The 27,437-nt window shown below is 43.4% G+C and overlaps 1 protein-coding gene across 2 annotated transcripts in view; it reads right to left on the bottom strand.

Annotated features, from left to right (window-relative positions):
• The window catches only part of cabcoco1 (ciliary associated calcium binding coiled-coil 1), a 126,553-nt gene that overhangs the window by 87,078 nt on the left and 12,038 nt on the right, over nucleotides 1-27,437 (bottom strand). For both annotated transcript variants that reach the window (XM_072557930.1, XM_072557931.1), the window contains exon 2: nucleotides 24,547-24,653. In XM_072557930.1, the coding sequence (XP_072414031.1) occupies nucleotides 24,547-24,653 (107 nt within the window). The remainder of the gene's footprint in view (nucleotides 1-24,546; nucleotides 24,654-27,437) is intronic.

The following is a 27,437-nucleotide window of genomic DNA, read 5'->3' as shown; positions in this document are numbered from 1 at the left end:
ACAGTAAGATGAAGCACAAAAAGACATATGACATGTTAAATTGTTAACACCAGTAAGAATTATGAGACAAACAATGCATGAGGATTCTGGGTAATTCAAGCTGGAGGACTGGAAAAATTTCTGGCTGTAACAGGCTGCTCCTTTTTTGAGGTATTTTAGGTTTTGGAGGAGATTTCGTCAAATTCCAGGAGCAGCAATTACTGTTTTATATGCTGTTGCATTGTTTTGGAACTTTGGAGAAATAAAGAGTCAAAACAGCAGCAGTCTTAAAAGGGAGAGGACAGACAAAGGCAGCACATTGTCAGTGCAGAAGAGAGAGAGAGAAACCCACACTGCTAACTGACACAGCAGTCAACCTGAACAGTTACTGCCTTTGCTGTTGAATTCATGTATTGCTGGACATTGGAATGCATCGAGGAAAATTAACAAACAGTGAAATTCACAACTGATCTTGGAAGAACCTGTTTGGGAGAGGTCACAGTGCAGAAACAGATAAGTTGAATAGCTTTAAATGTGCTGAAAATGTGTTGCTGGAAAAGCGCAGCAGGTCAGGCAGCATCCAAGGAACAGGAGAATCGACGTTTCGGGCGTCAGCCCTTCTTCAGGAATGAGGAAAGTGTGTCCAGCAGGCTAAGGTAAAAGGTAGGGAGGAGGGACTTGGGGGAGGGGCATTGGGAATGCAATAGGTGGAGGGAGGTCAAGGTGAAGGTGATAGGCCGGAGTGGGGTGGGGGTGGAGAGGTCAGGAAGAAGATTGCAGGTTAGGAAGGCGGTGCTGAGTTCGAGGGATTTGACTGAGACAAGGTGGGGGATGGGGAAATGAGGAAACTGGAGAAATCTGAGTTCATCCCTTGTGGTTGGAGGGTTCCAAGGCGGAAGATGAGGCGCTCTTCCTCCAACCGTCGTGTTGCCATGGTCTGGCGATGGAGGAGTCCAAGGACATGCAGTGTTGGGGGGGAGTGGGAGGGGGAGTTGAAGTGTTGGGCTACGGGGTGGTTGGGTTGGTTGGTCCGGGTGTCCCAGAGGTGTTCTCTGAAACATTCCGCAAGTAGACGGCCTGTCTCCCCAATATAGAGGAGGCCACATCGGGTGCCGTGGATGCAATAGATGATGTGTGTGGAGGTGCAGGTGAATTTGTGGCGGATATGGAAGTGTCCCTTGGGGCCTTGGAGGGAGGTAAGGGTGTGTGTGCAAGTTTTGCATTTCTTGCGGTTGCAAGGGAAGGTGCCGGGAGTGGAGGTTGGGTTGGTGGGGGGTGTGGACCTGACGAGGGAGTCACGGAGGGAGTGGTCTTTTCGGAATGCTGATAGAGGAGGGGAGGGAATTATGTCCCTGGTGGTGGGGTCCATTTGGAGGTGGGGTTCTGTCCTGGTGGCGGTTGGAGGGGCAGGGCTCAAGGGCGGAGGAGCGGGAAGTGGAAGAGATGCAGTGGAGAGCATCGTTGACTACGTCTGGGGCGAAATTGCGGTCCTTGAAGAAGGAGGCCATCTGAGTGGTACGGTTTTGGAACTGGTCCTCCTGGGAGCAGATGCGGTGGAGACGAAGGAATTGGGAAGATGGGATGGCGTTTTTACAGGGGGCAGGGTGGGAGGAGGTGCTGTCTAGGTAGCTGTGGGAGTCGGTTGGTTTATAATAAATGTCCGTGTCGATTTGGTCACCCGAGATGGAAATGGAAAGGTCTAGGAAGGGGAGGGAGGAGTCTGAGACGGTCCAGGTGAATTTGAGGTCGGGGTGGAAAGTGTTGGTAAACTGTTCAACCTCCTCGCTTGCAGTAGTGAGTAGAGTGGGTTCTTTCTTGATTATATGTTTTATTGAGAAGTGTTTCTTTATTAAATTTAAAAATATAAGCCATAACTATTAAGTTAGCCTGGAGCAGTGTTTTGTAGAGGAAAAGGACAGTGCTATTTCCTGGGTCTACAGATTGGAAGAAGCAAAAATGGCCCTTAATACAGTGATATGCTCTTCTTGTCAGATGTACGGGTTCAGGGAGAGTTTACGTGTTCTTGAGGATGATATCTGCTACAAATGCCGTTGGTTGTGAATGGATCAGTTGGAGCGACATTTAGAGGAATTTACAAGAGCTAGGGGGTGTTGATGGATGGCAGTTATAGGAAGGGAGAAAAGCCGCAGATACAGTAACATAGATGGGTTAACTCCAGGAAAGGTAAGAGAGGTAGGCAGGTAGTGCAGGAACCTTCTGTGGTTATACCCATTTCAAACGAGTATGCTGTTTTGGAAATTGTGAGGGGTGATGGATTCTCAGAAGAATGTAGCACAATCAGCCAAATTTATGGTATTGAGACTGGCTCCAAGAAATCGATTGTGTTAGGGGCTCTCTAGTCAGAGGCACAGGCATTTCTGTGGCCAGCAGTGAAAAATCAGAATGGTGTGTTACCTCCCCAATGCCAGGACCAAGGACATCTCAGAGAGGGTGCAGAATGTTCTCAAGGGGAAAGTGGGCCCAGCAGGAGGTCATTTTCCACATTGGAACCAACAACACAGGAAGGGAAAAGGATGTGAAGTGAGAATATAGAGAGTTAGGCAGGAATTTAAAAAGGAGGTCCTCGAAAGTAGTGATATCTGGATTACTCCCGGTGCTATGAGCTAGTGAGGGTAGGAACAGGAGGATAGAGTGGATGAATGCATGGCTGAGGAACTGGTATATGGGAGAAGGAGTCACATTTTTGGATCATTGGAATCTCCTCTGGGGTAGAAGTGATCTGTACAAGAAGGATGGATTGCACCTGAATTGGAAGGGGACTAATGTACTAGCAGGGAGATTTGCTAGAGCTGCTCAGAAGGATTTCTACTAATAAGGTGGGGGCAGAAGGGGTGGGGATTGGGGAGATGGTTGCTGGGGGGTGGTGGGACCCAGAGAGATAGTGAGGAAAGAGATCTGAGACTGGTACAGTTAAGAACAGAAGTGAGTCAAACAGTCAGGGACAAAGCAGAGAACAAGGTAGGACTGATAAATTAAACTATTTATTTCAATACAAGAGGCCTAATAGGGAAGGCAGATGCTTTCCGGGTATGGTTATGAACACGGGACTAGGATATCTTAGCAATTACTGAAATATGGCTCAGGGATGAACTGGACTAGCAGCTTAATGTACCAGGATACAAATGCTACAGGAATAGAAAGGGAGGCAAGAGAGGAAGGTGAGTGGCGTTTTTGATAAGGGATAGCATTACAGCTGTAGTCAGGGAGGATATTCCTGGAAATACATCCAGGGATGATATTTGGGTGGAACTGAGAAATAAGAAAGGGATGATCACATTATTGGAATTTATTATAGACCCTCCAGTAGCCAGTGGGACATTGAGAAACAAATTTGTAAGGAAATTTCAGTTATCTCCAAGAATAATAGGGTAGTTGTGGTAGGGGATTTTAACTTTTCAAACACGAACTACTAAGGTTTAGATGGAGAGGAATTTGTTAACTGTGTACAAGAAAATTTTCTGATTCAGTGTGTGGATGAACTGGCTACAGAAGGTGCACAACCTGACAAACTCTTGGGAAATAAGGTGACTGAGGTGTCAGTGAGGGAGCACTTTGGAGCCAGTGACCATAATTCTATTAGTTTTAAAATTGTGATGGAAAAGGATAGAGCAGATCTAAAAGCTGAAGTTCTAAATTGGAGGAAGGCTAATTTTGTCAGTATCAGGCAAGAACTTTCAAAAGCTGATTGGGGTCAGATGCTCACAGGTAAAGGGACGGCTGGAAAATGGGAAACCTTCAGAAATGAGATAACTAGAGGCCAGAGACAGTATATTCCTGTTACGGTGAAAGGAGAGGCTGCTAGGTATAGAGAATGCTGGATGACTAAAGAAATTGAGGGTTTGGTTAAGAAAAAGAAGGAAACATATGTCAAGGATAGATCAAGTGAATCCTTGGAAGAGTATAAAGGCAATAAGAGTATACTTAAGAGAGACATCGGGGGGCAAATGGGGACATGAGATAGCTTTGGCAAATAGGGTTCAGGAGAATCCAAAGGGTTTTTACTAATACATTAAGGACAAAAGGGTAACTAGGGAGAGAATAGGGCCCCTCAAAGATCAGCAACGCAGCCTTTGTGTGGAGCCACAGGAGATGGGAGAGATACTAAACGAGTATTTTGAATCATATTTACTGTAGAAAAGGACATGGAAGATATAGAATGTAGAAATAAATGGTGACATCTTGAAAAATGTCCATATTACAGAGGAGGAAGCGCTGGATGTCTTGAAACACATAAAAGTGGATAAATCCCCAGGACCTGATCAGGTGTACCCTAGAACTCTGTAGGAGGCTAGGCAACTGATTGCAGGTCCTCTTGCTGAGATATTTGTATCATTGATAGTCATGGGTGAGGTGCCACTATTTAAGAAAGGTGGCAAGGACAAGTCAGGGAACTACAGATCAGTGAAGCCTGATGTCGGTGGTGGGCAAGTTGTTGGAGGGAATCCTGGGGGACAGGATGTAATGTATTTGGAAAGGCAAGGACTGATAAGGGATAGTCAACGTGGCTTTGTGCTTGGGAAATTATGTTTCACAAACTTGATTTGAGTTTTTTGAAAAAGTAACCAAGAGGATTGATGTGGCAGAGCGTTAGACGTGATCTATATGGACTTCAGTAAGGCGTTCGACAAGGTTCCCCATGGGAGACTGGTTAGCAAGGTTAGATCTCATGGAATATAGGGAGAACTACCAGTTTGGATACAAAATTGGCTCAAAGGTAGAAGACAGAGGGTGATGGTGAAGGGGTGTTATTCAGATGGAGGCCTGTGACCAGTGGAGCGACACATGGATTGGTGCTGCATCCACTACTATTCATCATTTATATAAATGATTAGGATATGAACATCGGAGGTATAGTTAGTAACTTTGCAGATAATACCAAAATTGGAGGTGTAGTGAACAATTCAGAAGGTTACCTCAGACTACAACAGGATCTTGATTGGATGGGCCAATGGGCTGAGGAGTGGCAGTCGGAGTTTAATTTATATAAATGCAACGTGCTACATTTTGGGAAAGCAAATCTTAGCAGGACTTACACACTTAATGGTAAGGTCCTAGGGAGTGTTGCTGAACAAAGAGACCTTGGAGTGCAGGTTCATAGCTCCTTGAAAGTGGAATCACAGGAAGATAGGATAGTAAAGAAGGCGTTTGGTATGCTTTCCTTTTTCAGTCAGAGTATTGAGTACAGGAGTTGGGAGGTCATGTTGCAGCTGTACAGGACCACTGTTGGAACATTGCGTGAAATTCTGGTCTCCTTCCTATCAGAAGGATGTTGTGAAACTTGAAAGGGTTCAGAAAAGATTTACAAAGATGTGCCAGGGTTGGAAGATTTGAGCTATAGGGAGAGGCTGAATAGGCTGGGGCTGTTTTCTCTGGAGTGTCAGAGGCTGAGGGGTGATCTTATAGAGGCTTATCAAATCATGAGAGGGGCATGGATAGGCTAAATAGACAAGGTCTTTTCCCTGGGGTGGAGGAGTCCAGAACTAGAGGGCATAGGTTTAGAGTGAGAGGGGAAAGATATAAAAGAGACTTAAGGGGCAACTTTTTCACACAAAGGGTGGTGCATATGTGGAATGGGCTGCCAGAGGAATTGGTGGAGGCTAGTACAATTGCAACATCTAAAAAGCATCTGGATGGGTATATGAATAGGAAGGGTTTGGAGGGATATAGGCCGGGTGCTGGCAGGTGGGATTAGATTGGGTTGGGATATCTGGTTGGCATGGACGAGTTGGACCGAAGGGTCTGTTTCCGTGCTGCGCATCTCTATGACTCTATGAAGAGATGACATAAAAGATAACCAGAAGTCTATGTTGCTGTATAAATAATAAGGTGGTAAGGTGAGAAGTGGGACGATTTGGAAACAAATAAAGAGATTTAAAAGCAGAAGCAGAGGGCAGAAGTCAGGTACTAAATTAATATTTTACATGTGCTTACCAAGGAAGAGAATAGTAGCTTAAGACTTTTTTAAAGCAGGTACAGCTAAGCCAAAAACATGAAGAGGAGGTATTAGAAAGGCAATCAGTATTTTAAGTGGGTAAATAAAGGACCAGAGGCAACACCTCTGAGGATACTTTGGGATGCAAAAGTGGAAATTGCAGTGCTCATAGCCAAAATCTTCCAATTTCCCTTAGCAATGAGGACGGCTCCAGAGTACTTGAGAATTGCAATTATTACTAATGTTTTTAAAATCAGTGTGCTCAGACATGTCACAACACACCTCTGGGCAGGTTGGACTTTAAATGGGGCCTTTCGTCTAGATGTAGGGGCATTACTACTGCACTACAATACCCCTCATTTCCAATTGTGATTTCCTTGTTCATAAAAACAAAGTAACAATAAATTCACTAACTAAAAGACCAGTCAGTTAAATCTCAGTTTTGGAAACAAAATTAACATTTAACTGAACTAATTAACTGGACTAATTAAGGCCAAGTCAGCAAGACTTGGTAAAAGAAAATCAAACATAATTAACATATAGGCTGCCCTTGATTTACGAACATCTGACTTACAAACATTCGCACTTACCAATGCAATCACACAGAGGTGTAATAATATTAATTTTAAAGATCTGACAACAAACATTTGCTCATACTTCTGAATGGCTATTTTATAGTACACTGTCTTGAATTGTGTACATGTCGACTTAGGAATGCACTCAAATGGATCTATTTGTAATCCAGGGCTATCTGAAGAGGTAACAGAGAGTGTGATGAGGGTAATGTGTTGAAGTATTACATATGGACTTCAAAAAGGTGATGGATAAGTGCCAGATGATAGGATGTAAATTTGCTGACAAATCTATGGAATAAAAGGGAAATTGGTAATATGAATACAAAATTGACTGAGTGAGGAAACAGTGTAGTGGCTAATGCTTGTTTTTTCCAGGCTAGAGCTTCTCCAGGTGTGGGTACTCAGGCCAGTGCTTGTCATGATATATATTAATGACTTGGAGTTAAGTGCACAGGGTTGAGTGAAAAATTTGAAGATGAAACATAATGACTAGGGTAGGAATAGGTCCAGTCAAGGATAGTAGTGGGAAGTTGCGTGTGGAGGCTGAAGAGATTGGGGAGACACTGAATGAATACTTTTCGTCAGTATTCACTCAGGAACAGGACATTGTTGCCGATGTGAATACTGAGTCACAATTAATTAGAATGGACGGCTTTGAGGTATGCAGGGAAGAGGTGTTGGAAATTCTGGAAAGGGTGAAAATAGATGTCCCCTGGGCCTGATGGCATTTATCCTAGGATTCTCTGGGAAGCAAGGGAGGAGATTGCAGAGCCATTGGCCTTGACTTTTATGTCCTCGTTGTCTACAGGAATAGTGCCAGAAGACTGGAGGATCGCAAATGTGGTTCCCTTGTTCAAGAAGGGGAGTAGGGATAACCCTAGTAACTATAGGCCGGTGAGTCTCACTTCTGTTGTGGGCAAAGTCTTAGAGAGAATTGTAAGGGATAGGATTTATGAACATCTGGATAGGAATAATGTGATCAAGGATAGTTAGCATGGTTTTGTGAAGGGCAGGTCGTGCCTCACAAACCTTATTGAATTCTTTGAGAAGGTGACTAAGGAGGTGGACGAGGATAAAGCAGTAAATGTGGTGTATATGGATTTTAGTAAGGCGTTTGATAAGGTTCCCCATGGTAGGCTACTGCAAAAAATACGGAGGTATGGCATTGAGGGTGAGTTGGAGGTTTGGATTAAGAATTGGCTGGCTGGAAGAAGACAGAGGGTAGTAGTTGATGGTAAAGGTTCATCTTGGAGTGCAGTTACTAGTGGTGTTCCGCAAGGATCTGTTTTGGGACCATTGCTGTTTGTCATTTTTATAAATGACCTGGAGGAGGGGCTAGAAGGTTGGGTGAGCAAGTTTGCGGATGATACGAAAGTCGGTGGAGTTGTTGACAGTGAGGAAGGATGTGTCAGGTTACAGCGGGATATAGATAAGCTGCAGAGCTGGGCAGAAAGGTGGCAAATGGAGTTCAATGTGGGTAAGTGTGAGGTGATTCACTTTGGTATGAGTAACAAAAAGATGGGGTACTGGGCTAATGGTCGGGTACTTGGTACTGTGGATGAGCAGAGGGATCTTGGTGTCCATGTACACAGATCTCTGAAAGTTGCCACCCAGGTAAATAGTGCAGTGAAGAAGGCATATGGCGTACTGGCTTTTATTGGTAGAGGAATTGAGTTCCGGAGTCCTGAGGTCATGTTGCAGTTGTATAAGAGTCTGGTGCGGCCGCATCTGGAATATTGTGTGCAGTTTTGGTCGCCATACTATAGGAAGGATGTGGAGGCACTGGAACGGGTGCAGAGGAGGTTTACCAGGATGTTGCCTGGTATGGTAGGAAGATCATATGAGGAAAGGCTGAGGCACTTGGGGCTGTTTTCATTGGAGAAAAAAAGGTTTAGGGGTGACTTGATAGAGGTTCACAAAATGATTAGGGGTTTTGATAGGGTTGACCATGAGAACCTTTTTCCACGTACGGAGTCAGCTATTATGAGGGGGCATAGCTTTAAATTAAGGGCTGGTAGGTATAGGACAGATGTTAGGGGTAGATTCTTTACTCAGCGAGTTGTGAGTTCATGGAGTGCCCTGTCAGTAGCAGTGGTGGACTCTCCCTCTTTATGGCCATTTAAATGGGCATTGGATAGGCATATGGAGGATAGTGCCTTTATTCCTGATGAAGGGCTTTTGCCCGAAACGTTGATTTCACTGCTCGTTGGATGCTGCCTGAACTGCTGTGCTCTTCCAGCACCACTAATCCAGTATTTGATTTTCAGCATCTGCAGTCATTGTTTTTACCTATATGGAGGATAGTGGGCTAGTGTAGGTTAGGTAGGCTTCGGTCGGCGCAACATCAAGGGCTAAAGGGCCTGTACTGCGCTGTATTGTTCTATGTTCTATGTTCTATAAATTAGAAGTCCGGTGAAGAGGATAGTGATAAACTTCAAGAAGAAGTGGTCCAGTGGAATGGGCAAACACATGGCAGATGAAAGTGAGTGTAAAGAAGTGTGAAATGATACCCTGTGGTCAGAAGAAAATTCAGAGAATTAACAATCCTAAAGTATAGTGGAAGAAGACAATGTTTGAGGTCAAAATGGAGAATGTTTCTTTGAAGGCACTGCTTCCTTAATCAGTTTTGTTGCATGTAAATCTAAGAAGGATACAGTACTAGATCTAATTCAAAATAACAGGCAAACAATTTAAAAGTTAGGAGAATACTTTGGCCAATATGACCAAAATCTACCTTCGGTTCATGGTGAAAATAAATTTAAAAAGGAGTCAAAGATAAAAACACGGAACTGGAAATTTGATCATTTAAATTAGATGAAAGGAAACATATGATACTTTAACTGATCTATTATTTTATCCCACACCCAAACCAACAAGAAATAAGACAGCAGAAATACAAGAAAAAAAATAAGGTACATAATGTTCTAATTGGTAATTAAGTGACAAATGCTGAGGTATATTCAATTCAAAAAAAGAGCAAACATGTAGTTCTAAAGACGATAGGAAATTCTAAATTTAGAGCAGAATACAAAAGGAAACTTGAGTCATTCAAAATAGTTCAGAAGAGAAGTGAATAAAGAGGAAATATTTTCAAGCAATTGTCAGTAAAGGGGAGAGAAAAAGATATTACACACATGGAAAAATAAGATAGCCAAAAAAAAGATGGGAGCAAATGGACTGGAAAAATTTCTGGCTGTAAGAGCTGCTCCTTTTTTTTGAGGTATTTTAGGTGTTGGAGGTGATTTCCTCGAATTCCAGGAGCAGCAATTACTGTTTTATATGCTCTTGCACTGTTTTGGAACTTTGGAAAAAAAAAGTCAAAACAACAGCAGTTTAAAAGGGAGAAGAGCAGACAAAGGAAGCACATAGTGAGGGTACAGTGCAGGAGGGAATTCGTGTATCGCTGGACATCTGAGTGCATCTGGGAAAATTAACAAACAGTGAAATTCACAACTAATCTTGGAAGAAATGTTGGGTGAAGTTCACAGCACAGAATCAGATAAGTTAATTGTTGTTTTAAGTCTGTCCAAGAGAAAGGTTGCAGTAGTGAGTATAATGGATTCTTTCTTGATTATGTGTGTTTGGAGAGAAGTCTCTTGATTAAACTTAAAATATAAGCCATAGCTATTAATTTAACCTGGGGCAGTGTTTGTAGAGGAATAAGACGGTGTTATTTTCTCGGTCTGTAGATTGTGAAGGAGCAAAAATGGCCTTTGCAGTGATATGTACTTCTTGGCAGATGTGGGATTTAAAGAGAGTTTAAGGGTTACTGCGGATTATATCTGCCATAAATGGATGCGAATTTTGGATGCGAATTTTATCAGATCGAGTGGATCAGTTGGAGAGACAGAAGCAATGAGGAATTTGCAACAGCTACAGTATGTGATGGATGGCAGTTATAGGAAGGGGGGAAAGTCTCAGATACAGTCACATAGATGGGTTAACTCCAGGAAGGGTGAGAGAGGTCGGCACCAAGGGCAGGAGTCTTTTGTGGATATACCCATTTCAAACAGGTATGCTGTTTTGGAAAATGTAGAGGGTGATGGATTCTCAGGAGAACGTAGCACGAACAGCCAAGTTTCTGGTATTGAGACTGGCTCTAATGCAACGAGGGGTATGACGGCTTCCAAGAGATCAATTGTGTTAGGGGATTCTGCAGTCAGAGGTACAGACAGACGTTTCTGTGGCCAGCAGAAAAAAAGCAGAATGGTGTGTTGTTTCCCTGGTGTCAGAATCAAGGATGTCTCAGAGAGGGTGCAGAATGTTCTCACGGGGGAGATGGGCCAGCAGGAGGTCTTGTCCACGTTGGAACCAACGACATTGGAAGGGAATAGGTTGAGACTCTGAAGGGAGATTACAGAGAGTTAGGCAGAAATTTTAAAAAGAGGTCCTCAAGGGTAGTAATATCTGGATTACTCCTAGTGCTACGAGCTAGTGAGGGCAGGAAGAGGAGGATAGAGCAGATGAATGCATGGCTGAGGAGCTGATGTATGGGAGAAGGATTCACATTTTTGGATCATTGGAATCTCTCTTGGGGTAGAAGTGACCTGTATAAGAAGGACGAATTACACCTAAATTGGAAGGGGACTAATATACTGGCAGGGAAATTTGCTAGAACTGCTAGGGAGGATTTAAACTGGTAAGGTGGGGGGGATGGGACCCAGGAAGATAGTAAGGAAAGAGATCGATCTGAGATGGGTACAGCTGAGAGTAGAAGTGAGTCAAACATTCAGGGCAGGAAGGGACAAGGTAGGACTAATGAATTAAACTGCATTTATTTCAATTCAAGGGGCCTAACAGGGAAGGCAGATGAACTCAGGGCATGGTTAGGAACATGGGACTGGGATATCATACCAATTATGGAAACATGGCTTAGGGATGGGGCAGGACTGGCAGCTTAATGTTCCAGGATACAAATGCTACAGGAAGAATAGAAAGGGAGGCAAGAGAGGAGGGGGAGTGGCATTTTTGATAAGAGATAGCATTACAGTTGTGCTGAGGGAGGATATTCCCAGAAATACATCCAGGGAAGTTATTTGGGTGGAACTGAGAAATAAGAAAGGGATGATCACCTTATTGGGATTGTATTATAGACCCCCTAATAGTCAGAGGGAAATTGAGAAACAAACTTGTAAGGAGATCTCAGCTATCTGTAAGAATAATAGGGTAGTTATGGTAGGGAATTTAACTTTCCAAACATTGACTGGGACTGCCATAGCTTTAAAGGTTTAGATGGAGAGGAATTTCTTAAGTGTGTGCAAGACAATTTTCTGATTCAGTATGTGGATGTACCTATTAAAGAAGGTGCAAAACTTGACCTATTCAAAGGCACAAAGAATTATGGAAGGGTAAGTAATGAAAGATTATTTCCTTTAATTAATGTATAAGGGGTTTTGTGTCCACAGTACTATTGGAAGCATCAAGCAAGAGGTAGAAGTTTTCCATACTAAAGATTATTAAAATACAAAATATGTTACTGCAAGGATCTTGAAGCCAATTCAGTCACAACATTTCAGAGGCAAGAGATGAATGCTTAAAAAGGTAGTAAGGGATTCATTTGAAATCTGGGACAGTAAGGAAAACAGTCTCTTTGTGTTGAAATTGTGATTCTAAAAAAATAAGAACATTTGAGCCTATATTTGGAATTGTGTCATCTGCACACTGTTAAATCCCATGATGTCACACTGTTATTTAGCACTATGTGATTTCAAGATGTTTAAGAAAGTTATACACCAGAACATCAGTTTAATTGACTTGAGAGTTTCTGAAAGCATTATTTGGCAGTTGTTTCTTTTCATCATTTCCACTGTTTTTGACAAAGTCCATAGAAATTGTATCTAAAAAGACAATAAGTGAATATTTTCCAGATAGAGTTATGATTGTAGGTGGGGAGGAGGGGTGGGAAATCCAGAAATCTCACAGCAGGGATCTGAACTTGACAGCAGGAACTTATTATCTTTATTTAATGCACATTTACCAACTACCAGCACTCAAGTCAAGAAGGCAGGTGGGGTAATGTTTGATGATTTTTAATTTTCAAAAGGTCCCCTCGACTCAACATTGTATCCAAGTTGTCATTAATTCAAGGCACCCTGATGAGAGGGCTTAGGTTGGAGAGTTATATGTCACAAATTAGTCCTTCAAGTTACAGAATTCCCTCCAAAATTTTTTTTTTGTTTTCTTAATTTATTCATTTCTTTGGAACAACATGTCCAAGTGTAAGGTGCAGTTAAATCATATGAACAAACAAAAGATCTCTTGTGCTGCAGTAAGAGTAGCCCTGCCTTTGAACCAGGAAGCCTGGATTCAAGTCCCACCTGCTCCAGAGGTATCTAATAGCATCAAAGAAAATGTTGGTTCGAAAAAATAAAAGGCAGACAATTCCCAGGTTGCGATACTCCCCATTGTTGAGTACGTTTGAAAGTTGATTTGACTGCAAGTCAGAACACAATACAGGACAATGTGAAATATCTATTTGTAAGTATGAGGAAATGTTTGCGTGTCAGTTATTTAAAATTATTATTAGAACACTCTGTAGGATAAAAAGGGGCTGGGACTGGAGGGAAAGGTAGGTGGGATGCCAATAGGTGGATGCAGATAGGAGGTGATTGTGATAGATTAATGGGGAGGGTAGAGCAGATAGATGGAAAGGAAGATGGCCAGATAAGACAGTTAGTTAAAGAGGGTGGTGCTGAAGTGGAAGGTTGGATCTGAATGAAGTGGTGGGGGCTGGGAAGATTTGGAAAAAGGTGAAGTCAGTGTTGATGCCGTGCGGTTGTAGGGTCCTGAAGCAGAATATGATGTGTTGTTCCTCCATTTGGCAGGTGGCTCTGATTTAGCGATGGAAGAGGACCAGAATTTGCATGTCCATGCAGGAGTGGGTGGGGGAGTTGACGTGGTTGACCACAGGGTGGTGGAGTTGGTTGATGTGTGAGGACTAAAGATGTTCCCTGAACTGCCTGCGAGTTGATGTTTGGCCTCCCCGATATAGAGGAGATCACATTGAGAGCAACAGATGCAGTAAATGAGATGGGGGAATGTCATAGAATCATAGAGATGTACATTTCCGCCACCTCCAAACAGACCCCACTACCAAGGATATATTTCCCTCCCCTCCCCTATCAGCGTTCCGGAAAGACCACTCCCTCCGCGACTCCCTCGTCAGATCCACACACCCCACCAACCCAACCTCCACTCCCGGCACCTTCCCCTGCAACCGCAAGAAATGCAAAACTTGCGCCCACACCTCCCTCCTAGGCCCCAAGGGATCCTTCCATATCCGTCACAAATTCACCTGCACCTCCACACACATCATTTACTGCATCCGCTGCACCCGATGTGGCCTCTTATACATTGGGGAGACAGGCCGCCTACTTGTGGAACGTTTCAGAGAACACCTCTGGGACACCCGCACCAACCAACCCAACCGCCCCATGGCTGAACACTTTAACTCCCCCTCCCACTCCACCAAGGACATGCAGGTCCTTGGCCTCCTCCATCGCCAGACCATGGCAACACAAGAGTGCCTCATCTTAGATTAGATTAGATTAGATTAGATTAGATTAGATTACTTACAGTGTGGAAACAGGCCCTTCGGCCCAACAAGTCCACACCGCCCCGCCGAAGCGTTCCCACCCATACCCCTACATCTACATCGACCCCTTACCTAACACTACGGGCAATTTAGCATGGCCAATTCACCTGACCTGCACATCTTTGGACTGTGGGAGGAAACCGGAGCACCCGGAGGAAACCCACGCAGACACGGGGAGAACGTGCAAACTCCACACAGTCAGTCGCCTGAGGTGGGAATTGAACCCGGGTCTCCGGCGCTGTGAGGCAGCAATGCTAACCACTGTGCCACCGTGCCGCCCACCATCTGTGCCATCTTCCGCCTAGGAACCCTCCAACCACAAGGGATGAATGCAGATTTCTCCAGTTTCCTCATTTCCCCTCCCCCCACCTTTTCTCAGTCCTAACCCTCAGACGCAGCTACGCCTTCTTGACCTGCAATCTTCTTCCCGACCTCTCTGCCCCCACTCCCTCTCTCGGCCTATCACCCTCACTTTAACCTCCTTCCAACTATCGTATTCCCAACGGCCCTCCGCCAAGTCCCGCCACCCTACCTTTTATCTTAGCCTGCTTGGCACACCCTCCTCATTCCTAAAGAAGGGCTTATGCCCGAAACATCGATTCTCCTGTTCCTTTGATGCTGCCTGACCTGCTGCGCTTTTCCAGCAACACATTTTTAAGCTCAAAGAGATGTACAGCATGGAAACAGACCATTCCGTCCAACCCGTCCATGCCGACCAGATATTCCAACCCAATCTAGTCTCCCTTGCCAGCACCCAGCCTATATCTCTTCAAACACTTCCTATTCATATACCCATCCAAATGCCTCTTAAATGTTGCAATTGTACCAGCCTCAACCACATCCTCTGGCAGCTCATTCCATACATGTACCTCCCTCTGCGTGAAACAGTTGCCCGTTAGGTCTCTTTCATATCTTTCCCCTCTCACCCTAAACCTATGCCCTCTAGTTCTGGACTCCCTGATCCCAGGGAAAAGACTTTGTCTATTTATCCTATTCATGCCCCTCATAATTTTGTAAACCTCTATAAGGTCACCCCTCAGCCTCTGACACTCCAGGGAAAACAGCCCCAGCCTGTTCAGCTTCTCCCTGTAGCTCAGATCTTCCAACCCTGACAACATCCTTGTAAATCGTTTCTGAACCCTTTCAAGTTTCACAACATCTTTCTGATAGGAAGGAGACCAGAATTGCACGCAATATTTCAACAGTGGCCTAACCAATGTCCTGTACAGCCGCAACAAGACCTCCCAACTCCTGTACTCAATACTCTGACCAATAAACGAAAGCATACCAAACGCCTTCTTCACTATCCTATCTACCTGTGACTCCACTTTCAAGGAGCTATGAACCTGCATTCCAAGATCTCTGTTCAGTAACACTCCTGAGGACCTTACCTTTAAGTGTTTAGGTCCTGCTAAGATTTGCTTTCCCAAAATGCAGCATATCTTATTTATCTGAATTAAACTCCATCTGCCACTTCTCAGCCCATTGGCCCATCTGATCAAGATCCTGTTGTAATCTGAGCTAGCCTTCGCTGTCCACTACACCTCCAATTTTGGTGTCATCTGCAAACTTACTAACTGTACCTTCTATGCTCACATCCAAATCATTTATGGAAATGATAAAAAGTAGAGGGCCCAGCACTGATCCTTGTGGCACTCCACTGGTCAGGCCTCCAGTCTGAAAAACTACCCTCCACCACCACCCTCTGTCTTCTACCTTTGAGCCAGTTCTGTATCCAAATGGCTAGTTCATCCTGTATTCCATGACATCTAACCTTGCTAATCAGTCTCCCATGGGGAACCTTTTCGAACGCCTTACTGAAGTCCATATAGATCACATCTACTGCTCTGCCCTCATCAATCTTCTTTGTTACTTCTTCAAAAAACTCAATCAAGTTTGTGAGACATAGTTTCCCATGCACAAAACCATGTTGACTATCCCGAATCAGTCCTTGCCTTTCCAAATACATGTAAAATCCTGTCCCTCAGGATTCCCTCCAACAACTTGCCCACCACTGAGGTAAGGCTCACCAGTCGATAGTTCCCTGGCTTGTCTTTACCGCCCTTCTTAAACAGTGGCACCACGTTTGCCAACCTCCAGTCTTCTGGCACCTCACCTGTGACTATCGATGATACAAATATCTCAGCAAGAGACCCAGCAATCACTTCTGTAGCTTCCCACAGAGTTCTCAGGTACACCTGATCAGGTCCTGGGGATTTATCCACTTTTAACTGTTTCAAGACATCCAGCACTTCCTCCTCTGTAATCTGGACATTTTGCAAGATGTCACCATCTATTTCCCTACAGTCTATATCTTCCATATCCTTTTCCACAGTAAATACTGATGCAAAATATTCATTTAGTATCTCCCCCATTTTCTGTGGCTCCACACAAAGGCTGCCTTGCTGATTTTTGAGGGGCCCTATTCTCTCCCTAGTTACCCTTTTGTCCTTAATATATTTGTAAAAACCCTTTGGATTCTCCTTAATTCTATTTGCCAAAACTATCTCATGTCCCCGTTTCGCCCTCCTGATTTCCCTCTTAAGTATACTCCTACTGCCTTTATACTCTTCTAAGGATTCACTCGATCTATCCTGTCTATACCTGACATATGCTTCCTTCTTTTTCTTAACCAAACCCTCAATTTCTTTAGTCATTCAGCATTCCCTATACCTACCAGCCTTCACTTTCACCCTGACAGGAATATCCTTTCTCAGGGTTCTTGTTATCTAATTTCTGAAGGCTTCCCATTTTCCAGCCATCCCTTTACCTGCGAAAACTGCCTCCAATCAGCTTTCAAAAGTTCTTGCCTAATACCGTCAAAATTGACCTTTCTCCAGTTTAGAATTTCAACTTTTAGATCTGGTCTATCCTTTTCCATCACTATTTTAAAACTAATAGAATTATGGTCGCTGGCCCCAATGTGCTCCCCCACTGACACCTCAGTCACCTGCCCTTCCTTATTTCCCCTAACCTTTCATCAGTGAATGCAGCCTTATCCCAAGTAGAAAATAGTGCTACCTGTGTGTAAAACCATTGTCCCAACAATAACATAACCGGCTAGAATAATGTCAAGTCAGTGAACATGGAAAAAATATACTGATAAATGAATATCTGGTGATATAAGAACACTCTTTGGATTACTTTATGAAGTCCAATTTCAAAATTGCGCAATTAGGACAGTCTCTTTCTCTCTCTTGCTTTCATGTGGTGGTCTTGTCATTGAAAGGTTGCTGATCAGAGGCAGATCCTAAAAGTCACCACAGCAAGTCCACAGTATTGGCATCATTAAGGGGGTGTGACACCCTCCCAATCTGGCAGTATGTCGCAGTCTCTCGGCTTTGCATGGCCTCAGCATGGACTCCTTGTTTCGAGATGATTTTAGAGAAATCTCCCAGCCTCATGAACCTTGAAGTGAAGCATGGTGCAGAATGAAGGCTAGGTGCAAGCGTGGTTTGGGTTGGAAGATTGTTGTTCTGAAGTTTTATTTTGACTATGTTGGACGTTTTACTTCTCTATTTTCTAAGATGTTCTTTTATTTCAAAAATATACTTACTAATATATATGGATAGTCACAAATGCAATTCAGTTCTGTACAGTAGAATACTAAGGAAATAAACAAACATCAGAGTTTGACTCTATCTTAATGAACCAAAAACATCTCTTATACATACAAGACTATACTTATGCATTTGAGGCATCAGGAAGGTCCAATAACAAAACAGACCTCTATTTAACTTCAGCACAATTACTTCAGACAATGGTGTTTCCTCAATGCACCTTGGCAGCAGCTGTCCCAAGCTTTCCCTTAGCAGATAGACCTGGACCTTGGAATGAGCCAGTTTGCAACACTTGGTTGAGTCAACTCCTTGTTCTGGAAGACCAACAAGTTTCATGCAGACCAAACAGCATCTTTCTTCGAGTTGATGGTCCTCCAGGCACAGTCAATGTAGCTGTAACTAAGCACCTTTGTACCTAAGATGGCACTGTAAGTAGCGACTTATATACTTTTCATGAACTCATTTGAGTACATGTGACAATAAAACTAGTTCAATTCAATTCACACTCTTAACTACCTGGTCGAACTAGGATCTATGTTTAGGGTACTAGTTATGTTTTAAATGTTGGTAAATGACTTGTTACCATGTTGATAACCAAAATAGCTGAATATACTCAGTTTGTTAAAGCCCACTTGGTTGCTCCTACTTTGGTAACTCGACAGACAATGTCATTCTTTCTACATTTTCTAGTTTAATTCATCATGTTCTTTTTGCTATCTACCACCCTTACAGGCAAACGAACAGGTACAGTCATAGAGGCATAGAAATGTAATGCACAGAAACAAACCCTCCAGTCCAACCCGTCCATGCAGACCAGATAACTCAACCCAATCTAGTCCCACCTACCAGCACTCGGCCTATATCCCTTCAAACCCTTCCTATTCATATACCCATCCAGATGCCTTTTAAATGTTGCAATTGTACTAGCCTCCACAACTTCCTCCGACAGCTCATTCCATACGCGTACTACCCTCTGCGTGAAAATGTTGCACCTTAGGTCTCTTTTAGATCTTCCCCCTCTCACCCTAAACCTATGCCCTCGAGTTCCGGACTCCCCGACCTCAGGGAAAAGACCTTGTCTATTTAGCCTATCCTAGCCCCTCATGATTCTGTAAACCTCTATAAAGTCACCCCTTGGCCTCTGACGCTCCAGGGAAAACAGCACCAGCCTGTTCAGCCTCTCCCTATAGCTAAAATCCTCCAATCCTGGCAACATCCTTGTAAATCTTTTCTGAACCCTTTCAAGTTTCACAACATCTTTCTGATAGGAAGGAGATGAGAATTGCACGCAATATTCCAACAGTGGCCTAACCAATGTCCTGTACAGCTGCAACATAACCTCCCAACTCCTGTACTCAACACTCTGACTGATAAAGGAAAGCATACCAAACGCCTTCTTCACTATCCTATCCAACTGCGATTCCACTTTCAAGGAGCTATGAACCTGCATTCCAAGATCTCTGTTCAGTAACACTCCTGAGGACCTTACCTTTAAGTGTTTAGGTCCTGCTAAGATTTGCTTTCCCAAAATGCAGCATATCTTATTTATCTGAATTAAACTCCATCTGCCACTTCTCAGCCCATTGGCCCATCTGATCAAGATCCTGTTGTAATCTGAGCTAGCCTTCGCTGTCCAGTACACCATCAATTTTGGTGTCTTCTGCAAACTTACTAACTAAACCTCTAATGCTCACATCCAAATCATTTATATAAATGATGCGAAGGGCCCAGCACCAATCCTTGTGGCACTCCACTGGTCACAGGCCTCCAGTCTGAAAAACAACCCTCCACCATCACCCTCTGTCTTCTACCTTTGAGCCAGTTCCGTATCCAAATGGCTAGTTCTCCCTTTATTCTGTGAGATCTAACCTTGCTAACCAGTCTCCCATGGGGATCCTTGTCGAACTGAAGTCCATATAGATCACATCTAATGCTCTGCTCTCAGCAATCCTCTTTGTTACTTCTTCAAAAAACTCAATCAAGTTTGTGAGACATGATTTCCCACACACAAAGCCATGTTAACTATCCCTAACCAGTCCTTGCCTTTCCAAATACATGTACATCCTGTCCCTCAGGATTCCCTTCAACAACTTGCCCACCACTGACATCAGGCTCATTGGTCTATAGTTCCCTGGCTTGTCCTTACCACCTTTCTTAAACATGGCACTATGTCAGCCATGTTATCACCTCCAATCTTCCGGCACCTCACCTGTGACTAGATTTCAGTAAGAGGCCCAGCAATTAGTTCCCTAGCCTCCTACAGAGTTCTAGGGTACACCTGATCAGGTCCTGGGGATTTATCCACCTTTATGCGTTTCAAGACATCCAGCACTTCCCACTCTGTAATACGGACATTATTCAAGACGTTGCCATCTATTTCCCTACAGAGCTGAAAGTGTGTTGCTGAGAGAAAGTGAGGACTGCAGATGCTGGAGATCAGAGCTGAAAATCACATCTGGGGGGAAATTGCGGTCTTTGCAGAAGGAGGCCATCTGGGTTGTATGGTATTCCTTCGTCTCGGCCGCATCTGCTCCCAGGAGGACCAGTTCCATGCAACCCAGATGGCCTCCTTCTTCAAAGACTGCAATTCCCCTCCCCCACCCCCCCCCCCCCCCCCCGCCACATGATCGACGATGCTCTCCACCACATCTCCTCACTTCCTGCTCCTCCGCCCTTGAACCCCGCCCCTCCAATCGCCACCAGGACAGAACCCCACTGGTCCTCACCTACCACCTCACCAACATCCATTTACATCGTATCACCCGTCGTCATTTCCGCCACCTCCAAACGGACCCCACCACCAGGGATATATTTCCCTCCCCTCCCCTATCAGCATTCCGAAAACACCACTCCCAACGTGACTCCCTCATCAGGGCCACACCCCCACCAACCCAACCTCTACTCCCGGCACCTTCCCCTGCAACCGCAAGAAATGCAAAACTAGCGCCCACACCTCCCCCCTTACTTCCCTCCAAGACCCCAAGGGATCCTTCCCTATCCGTCACAAATTCACCTGCACCTCCACACACATCATTTACTGCACCCGCTGTGGCCTCCTCTATATTGGGGAGACAGGCCGCCTACTTGCGGAACATTTCAGAGAACAACTCTGGGACACCCGGACCAACCAACCCAACCACCCTGTGGCTCAACACTTCAACTCCCCCTCCCACTCCACCAAGGACATGCAGGTGCTTGGACTCCTCCATCGCCAGACCATAGCAATATGACAGCTGGAGGAAGAGCACCTCATCTTCTGCCTAGGAACCCTCCAACCACAAGGGAAGAACTCAGATTTCTCATTTCCCCTCCCCCCACCTGGTCTCAGTTCCAACCCTCGAACTCAGCACCACATTCCTAACCTGCAATCTTCTTCCTGACCTCTCCACCCCCACCCCCACTCCGGCCTATCACCCTCACCTTAACCTCCTTCCACTTATCGCATTTCCAACGCCCCTCCCCCAAGTCCCTCCTCCCTACCTTTTATCTTAGCCTGCTGGGCACACTTTCCTCATTCCTGAAGAAGGGCTCATGCCCGAAACGTCGATTCTCCTGCTCCTTGGATGCTGCCTGACCTGCTGCGCTTTTCCAGTAAATACTGATGCAAAATACTCGTTTAGTATCTCCCCCATTTCCTGCAGCTCCACACAAAGGCTGCCTCGCTGATCTTAGAGGGGCCCTATTCTCTTCCTAGTTACCCTTTTGTCTTTAATGTATTTGTAAAAATCTTTTGGATTATCCTTAACTCAATTTGCCAAAGATATCTCATGTTCCCGTTTTGCCCTCCTGATTTCCCTCTTAAGTATATTCCTACTGCCTTTATACTCTTCTAAGGATTCACTCGATCTATCCTGATATATGCTTCCTTCTTTTTCTTAACCAAACCCTCAATTTCTTTAGTCATCCAGAATTTCCTATACCTACCAGCCTTCCCTTTCACCCTAACAGGAATATACTTTCTCTGGACTCTCATTATCTCATTTCTGAAGGCTTCTCATTTCCAGCCGTCCCTTTACCTGCGAACATTTGCCCCCAGTCAGCTTTTGAAAGTTCTTGTCTAATACCGTCAAAAATTGATCTTTCTCCAATTTAGAACTTCACCTTTTAGATCTGGTCTTTCATTTTCCATCGTTATTTTAAATTTAATAGAAATATGGTCGCTGGCCCCAAAATGCTCCCCTAATGACACCTCAGTCACCTGCTCTGCCTTATTTCCCAAGAGTCGGTCAAGTTTTGCACCTTGTCTAGTAGTACATCCACATACTGAATCAGAAAATTGTCTTGCACACATTTAAGAAATTCCTCTCCATCTAAACCCTTAACATTATGGCAGTTCCCAGTTTATGTTTGGAAACTTAAAATTCCCTACCATATTATTCTTACAGATAACTGAGATCTCCTAATAAATTTATTTCTCAATTTCCCTCTGACTATTAGGTGGTCTATAATACAATCCCAATAAGGTGATCATTCTTTTCTTATTTCTCGGTTCCACACAAATAACATCCCTGGATGTATTTCCAGGAATAACTTCCCTGAGTACAGCTGTAACGCTATCCCTTATCAAAAACATTATTCCCCCTCCTCTCTTGCCTGCCCTTCTATTCTTCCTGGAGTATTTGTATCCTGGAACATTAAGCTGCCAGTCCTGTCCATCCCTGAGCCACATTTCAGTAATTGCTGTGATATCCCAGTCCCATGTCCATAACCATGCCCTGAGTTCATCTGCCTTCCCTGTTAAGCCCCTTGCATTGAAATGAATGCAGCTTAATTTATCAGTCCTACCTTGTTCTCTGCTTTGTCCCTGCCTGCCCTGACTGTTTGATTCACTTCTGTTCTCAACTGTACCAGTCTCAGATTGATCTCTTTCCTCACTATCTCCCTGGGTCCCACCCCCACCCCAAATTACTAGTTTCAATCCTCCTGAGCAGCTCCAACATATCTCCCTGCCAGTATATTAGTCACCTTCCAATACAGATGCACTCTGTCCTTCTCGTACAGGTCACTTTTACCCCAAGAGAGATTCCAATGATCCAAAGATATGAATCCTTCTCCCATATACCAGCTCCTCAGCCATGCATTCATCTGCTCTATCCTCCTATTCCTGCCCTCACTAGCTCATAGCACTGGGAGTAGTCCAGATATTACTACTCTCGAGGACCTCCTTTTTAAATTCCTGCCTAATTCTCTGTAAACTCCCTTCAGAATCTCAACCTTTTCCCTTCCTATGTCATTGGTTCCAATGTATACAATGACATCCTACTGGCCCCTCTCCCCATTGAGAACATTCTGCACCCTCTCTGAGACATCCTTGATCCTGGCACCAGGGAAGCAACACAAATTCTGATTCTTCACTGCTGGCCACAGAAACATTTATCTGGACCTTGGACTAGAGAGTGCCCTCACACAGTTCATCTCTTAGAACCTGATGCATCCTCATTGAATTAGAGCCAATCTCAATACCAGAAACGTTCCCCTGAGAATCAATCACCTCCTAGATTTTTCAAAACAGCATACTTGTTTGAAATGGGGATAGCCACAGAAGACAGCTGCATTAACTGCTTACCACTCTTACCTTTCTTGATGTTAACCGACCTCTGTGACTGTATCTGCAACTTTTTCCCCTTCCTATAACTGCCATCCATCACATTCCCTTGCTCTTGTAAATTTCTCATTGCCTCTAATTGTCTCTCCAACCAATCCATTCGATCGGATAGGATTTGCAACCAACTGCATTTATTACAGATATAATCCTCAGTAACCCATAAACTCTTCCTAAATTCCCGCATCCGACAAGAAGAGCATATCACTCTACTAAGGGCCATTTTTGCTCCTTCACAATCTACAGACCCAGAAAATAGCACCAGCTTATTCCTCTACAAAAACACTGCTCCAGGTTAAATTAATAGTTATGGCTTATATTTTAAGTTTAAACAAGAGACATATATCAATAAAACATATAATCAAGAAAGAACTCACTCTGCTCACTACTGCAGACTTACTGTAAGGACATGCTTAAATATTCACTTATCTGTTTCTGTACTGTGACCTCTCCCAAACAGGTTCCTCCAAGATTAGCTCTGAATATCACTGTTTGTTAATTTTCCCAGATGCACTCCGATATCCAGCGGTACATGAATTCAAACAGCAAAGGCAGTAACTGTGCAGATTCACTGCTCTGTCAGTTTCTTTCTTTCTCTCTCTCTGTCTCTCTCTCTCTCTCTCTCTTCTGCACTGACCTCACCATGTGCTTCCTTTGTCTGTGCCTCTCCCTTTTAAAACTGCTGCTGTTTTGACTTTTTATTTCTCCAAAGTTCCAAAACAATGCAACACCATATAAAACAGTAATTGCTGCACCTGGAATTCGAGGAAATCAGCTCCAACACCTAAAATACCTCAAAAAAGGACCAGCTGTTCCAGCCAAAAATTTTTCCTGTCCTCCATCTTGGATTACCCAGAATCCTTGTGTGTAGCTCCTTCACTTTACTTACTACTTTGTCCATGGCTCAGGTAGTAATCCAAACTTACGATGTTGGAGATTTTGCTTGGAAAGAGAATTATTCCTCAGTCATGTACCCATATTATACATTGAGAGACGTGGACTCACTAACACTTTACACTATTGTTATAAAGTGAGAACTATCCTAACAACAACTATAATTTAGTGCTATAAAATGATGGAGAAGGACTCCACTTATTATTACATGGGTTGTTAGATGGTTGTAAGATGCAAAACAGAATGGATAACAATATTGGGAATTAAACATTATCTTGAATCTTTAAAAGCAATTTACTTTTGAAAAACATTCACTAGCTCGATGCACTTTTGCATCAAAGTCCAGTCGGACAGTTTCCAAATTGACCATTAACATATTTATTACTTACTTTTGGACTCCATCCACTGTTAGTTGGATCAGATCAGAGATTTGTTCAGAGGAAATAAATTTCCAGGCCAGTGTGTTTTTTCTTTGCACCCCAGGCACTTTTTCATCCTGTTAATAAACATACAATCAACCATAATCATTTATTATAATGTTGATTTACCCATGTCAAAATCAAAGGCAATGAATTCTCAGTCCATGCCAGATATCTCCTTTATGAAGATACAAAATTAGAGTAGACGTACGCTATTCGGCTTCTCAAGCCTCCTTTACCATTCAGTAAGATTGTGGCTGATTTGTTTGTGCTCCAAATTTCAAATCATCTTGCCTTTAATAACTTTTGATTTCCTCGCCTAACACGAAACTGTCTAGCTCTGACTGAAAAAAAATTCAATGACTCCATTTCATTGCCTTCTAGGACAAAGAGTTTCAAAGTTGCACAGTTCTGACAGAAATAAACTTTTCCTCATCCCTGTTCTTCAAGAGTGAACCCTAATTTTAAAACAAAGCTCTTAGTTCTGGATTCATCCATAAGAACTAATATACTTTCCACATCAACCTGCTCAAAACCATACAGGATCTTCCATCCATATTCAGGTCACCTCTTCCTTTTCTAAACACCATTGTTAACAAACCCAGCTCAATCTATCCTCATAGACAACCCATTCACTGGAGGTATCAGTCTGATCCTTTTCTGTAATGAAGGATAGAATTTGCAGTCGTCTTGATTACATGCTGAACCTGCACACTCATACTTTGTGACTCATTCATGTCCTCCACCATCGATACTCAGCAGCAACATTATATACCATCTGAAGGATGCACTTCAAAATTACCAAAATTCCTTAGACTGCCATGATCACTACTATCTCGAAGGACATTGGAACAATACCACCTGCAAGTTCCTCTCCAAGCCACTCACCATCCAGTCTTGGAAATAAAGCACGATTCCTTCAGTGTCACTTGAACAAAATACTGGAACACCCTCCACAATGACATTGTGGGTCTACCTACAGCATACAAAAATGCAGTGGTTCTTCAGGCTTTTAGATGGGTAACACATGCTGACCTAGCCAACAACGCCCATATTCTATGAGTTTTTTTAATGCACTTGAGCACTCAAATCTCTCTGCACCCTGGAATTCAGCAGGTGTTCTCTGATTTAGTAATACTCTATGTTTTAAATTTTCTTTCTAACATGCTCAAACTTCCCATTTTCCCACATTATCCTCCACCTGCCAGATCTTTGCCTTTCACTCAACCTATCTATATCAGTCTGCAAACTCCTTATGTGCTCCTCATAACATACTGTCAGACCAATCTTTATATCAACAGAAAATTTAACTACCACTGTCCCCTCATCTAAGTCATTGACATAAATTATAAAAAGTTGAGGTCCCAGCACAGGCCACCCAACTGCCAAGAAGGCCAAAATCCTTTTTTTCTGTAAGCTAGCAAGCCAGCCAGCCAGTCAGCCAATCTTCTATCCATGCTGGTTACCAATACATCATGAGGCATTTATTTTCCACAAAATGACACGTTATCAAATATCTTCCGAAATCCAAGTATTGTAATCTGCTGGCTCTCCTTTATCACGTTACTCCTTCAAAGAACTCTAACAAATGATTAAATATGACCCTTCTTTTACAAAACAATGCTGAGTCTTTCCAGTTGAGTTTTTTTTTTAAGATTACAGTTATATTCTTAGGGCTCGTGGCGCAGGCATTTCTACGTCTTAGCCAAAAGATCTGAGTTCAAGTTCCACCTGCCCTTGATTGTGTCTAACACATCTGCATTGGATGATTAAAATAACTATGTCACCCTCTTTGGCTTCAATAGGCCCCACTCCACCTCCAACTACCTGCTACTTATATGCCAGTAGAAAATGTGATGGTGCTCTAATGGAACAGCACCAATGAGCCATAAGGCTTGGGTTTGTCTCACTTGTTTCAGCGGTGTGTAGAAAATATATCTGAACAGCTGAAATAAAAATCTCTATAACTGTAACATCTTTCAGGGTTGATTCTGATACTTTCCCCACAATAGATATCAAGCTAATTGACCTACAACTTTCTGCTTTCTGCGTCCCAACTCTTGAATAAAGAGGTTATAGTTACCACTTTCTTGTCTGATGAAACCTTTCCGAAATCAAGACAGTTTGATTGCCTCATTAGTCATTTGCAAAATTGGTGATCTTGTCAATTGACACTGGATGAAACTTAAAATGCTATTTTTACTCAGATGGCCCTATGAGCCTTGGCCAGCCATTTGATAAATCAATCTAAAAGTACACCCATCACTCTGTCTTTCCCATTACTTCTCTTAGAAAATACTAAAGCTGCTAAAATTCTTGCGTGACACAGCAGCCTGAAAATTTAATGAATTTATTCTTATCAGAGTATCCATACCTTTTACAATTCCTGTTATGACTGGCAAATTTAAGAAATGCAACAATCACATTTCCACTGTAGTAATCACAGCACTTTAGATGCAATGATAAATGTGTGTTTACTGTATTAATAATTCAAGCTTGTGATTTATGAAAGGCAGAGTTACTGGATGAAACTTTTGGAGAACTGACTTAGTAAAACAAAGTTAAAAATCACACAACATCAGGGTATAGTCCAACAGGTTTAACTGAAGGCACTAGCTTTCAGAGTGCTATTAATCCTTTGCCGTAACCTCTGCTCAGTTTCCCCAATGTACCATGCCTCAGGGAATCCTTGCCTGCAGCGTATGAGATAGACAACGCTGGCTGAGTCGCATGAGTAATTGCCACGTATATGGTGGGTGGTGTCCCCATGCGTAATGGTGGTATCCATGTCCACACTCTTGACATGTCTTGCAGCGCCTACCGTGACAGGGTTGTATGGAGTTGTTCTGAAAACTGGGCAG

Source organism: Chiloscyllium punctatum, chromosome 38, assembly GCF_047496795.1.
Source record: "Chiloscyllium punctatum isolate Juve2018m chromosome 38, sChiPun1.3, whole genome shotgun sequence".
Lineage (NCBI taxonomy): Eukaryota > Metazoa > Chordata > Chondrichthyes > Orectolobiformes > Hemiscylliidae > Chiloscyllium > Chiloscyllium punctatum.
Note: the sequence above shows the minus strand (reverse complement) of the source record. Positions and strands in the feature narration are given on the sequence as shown.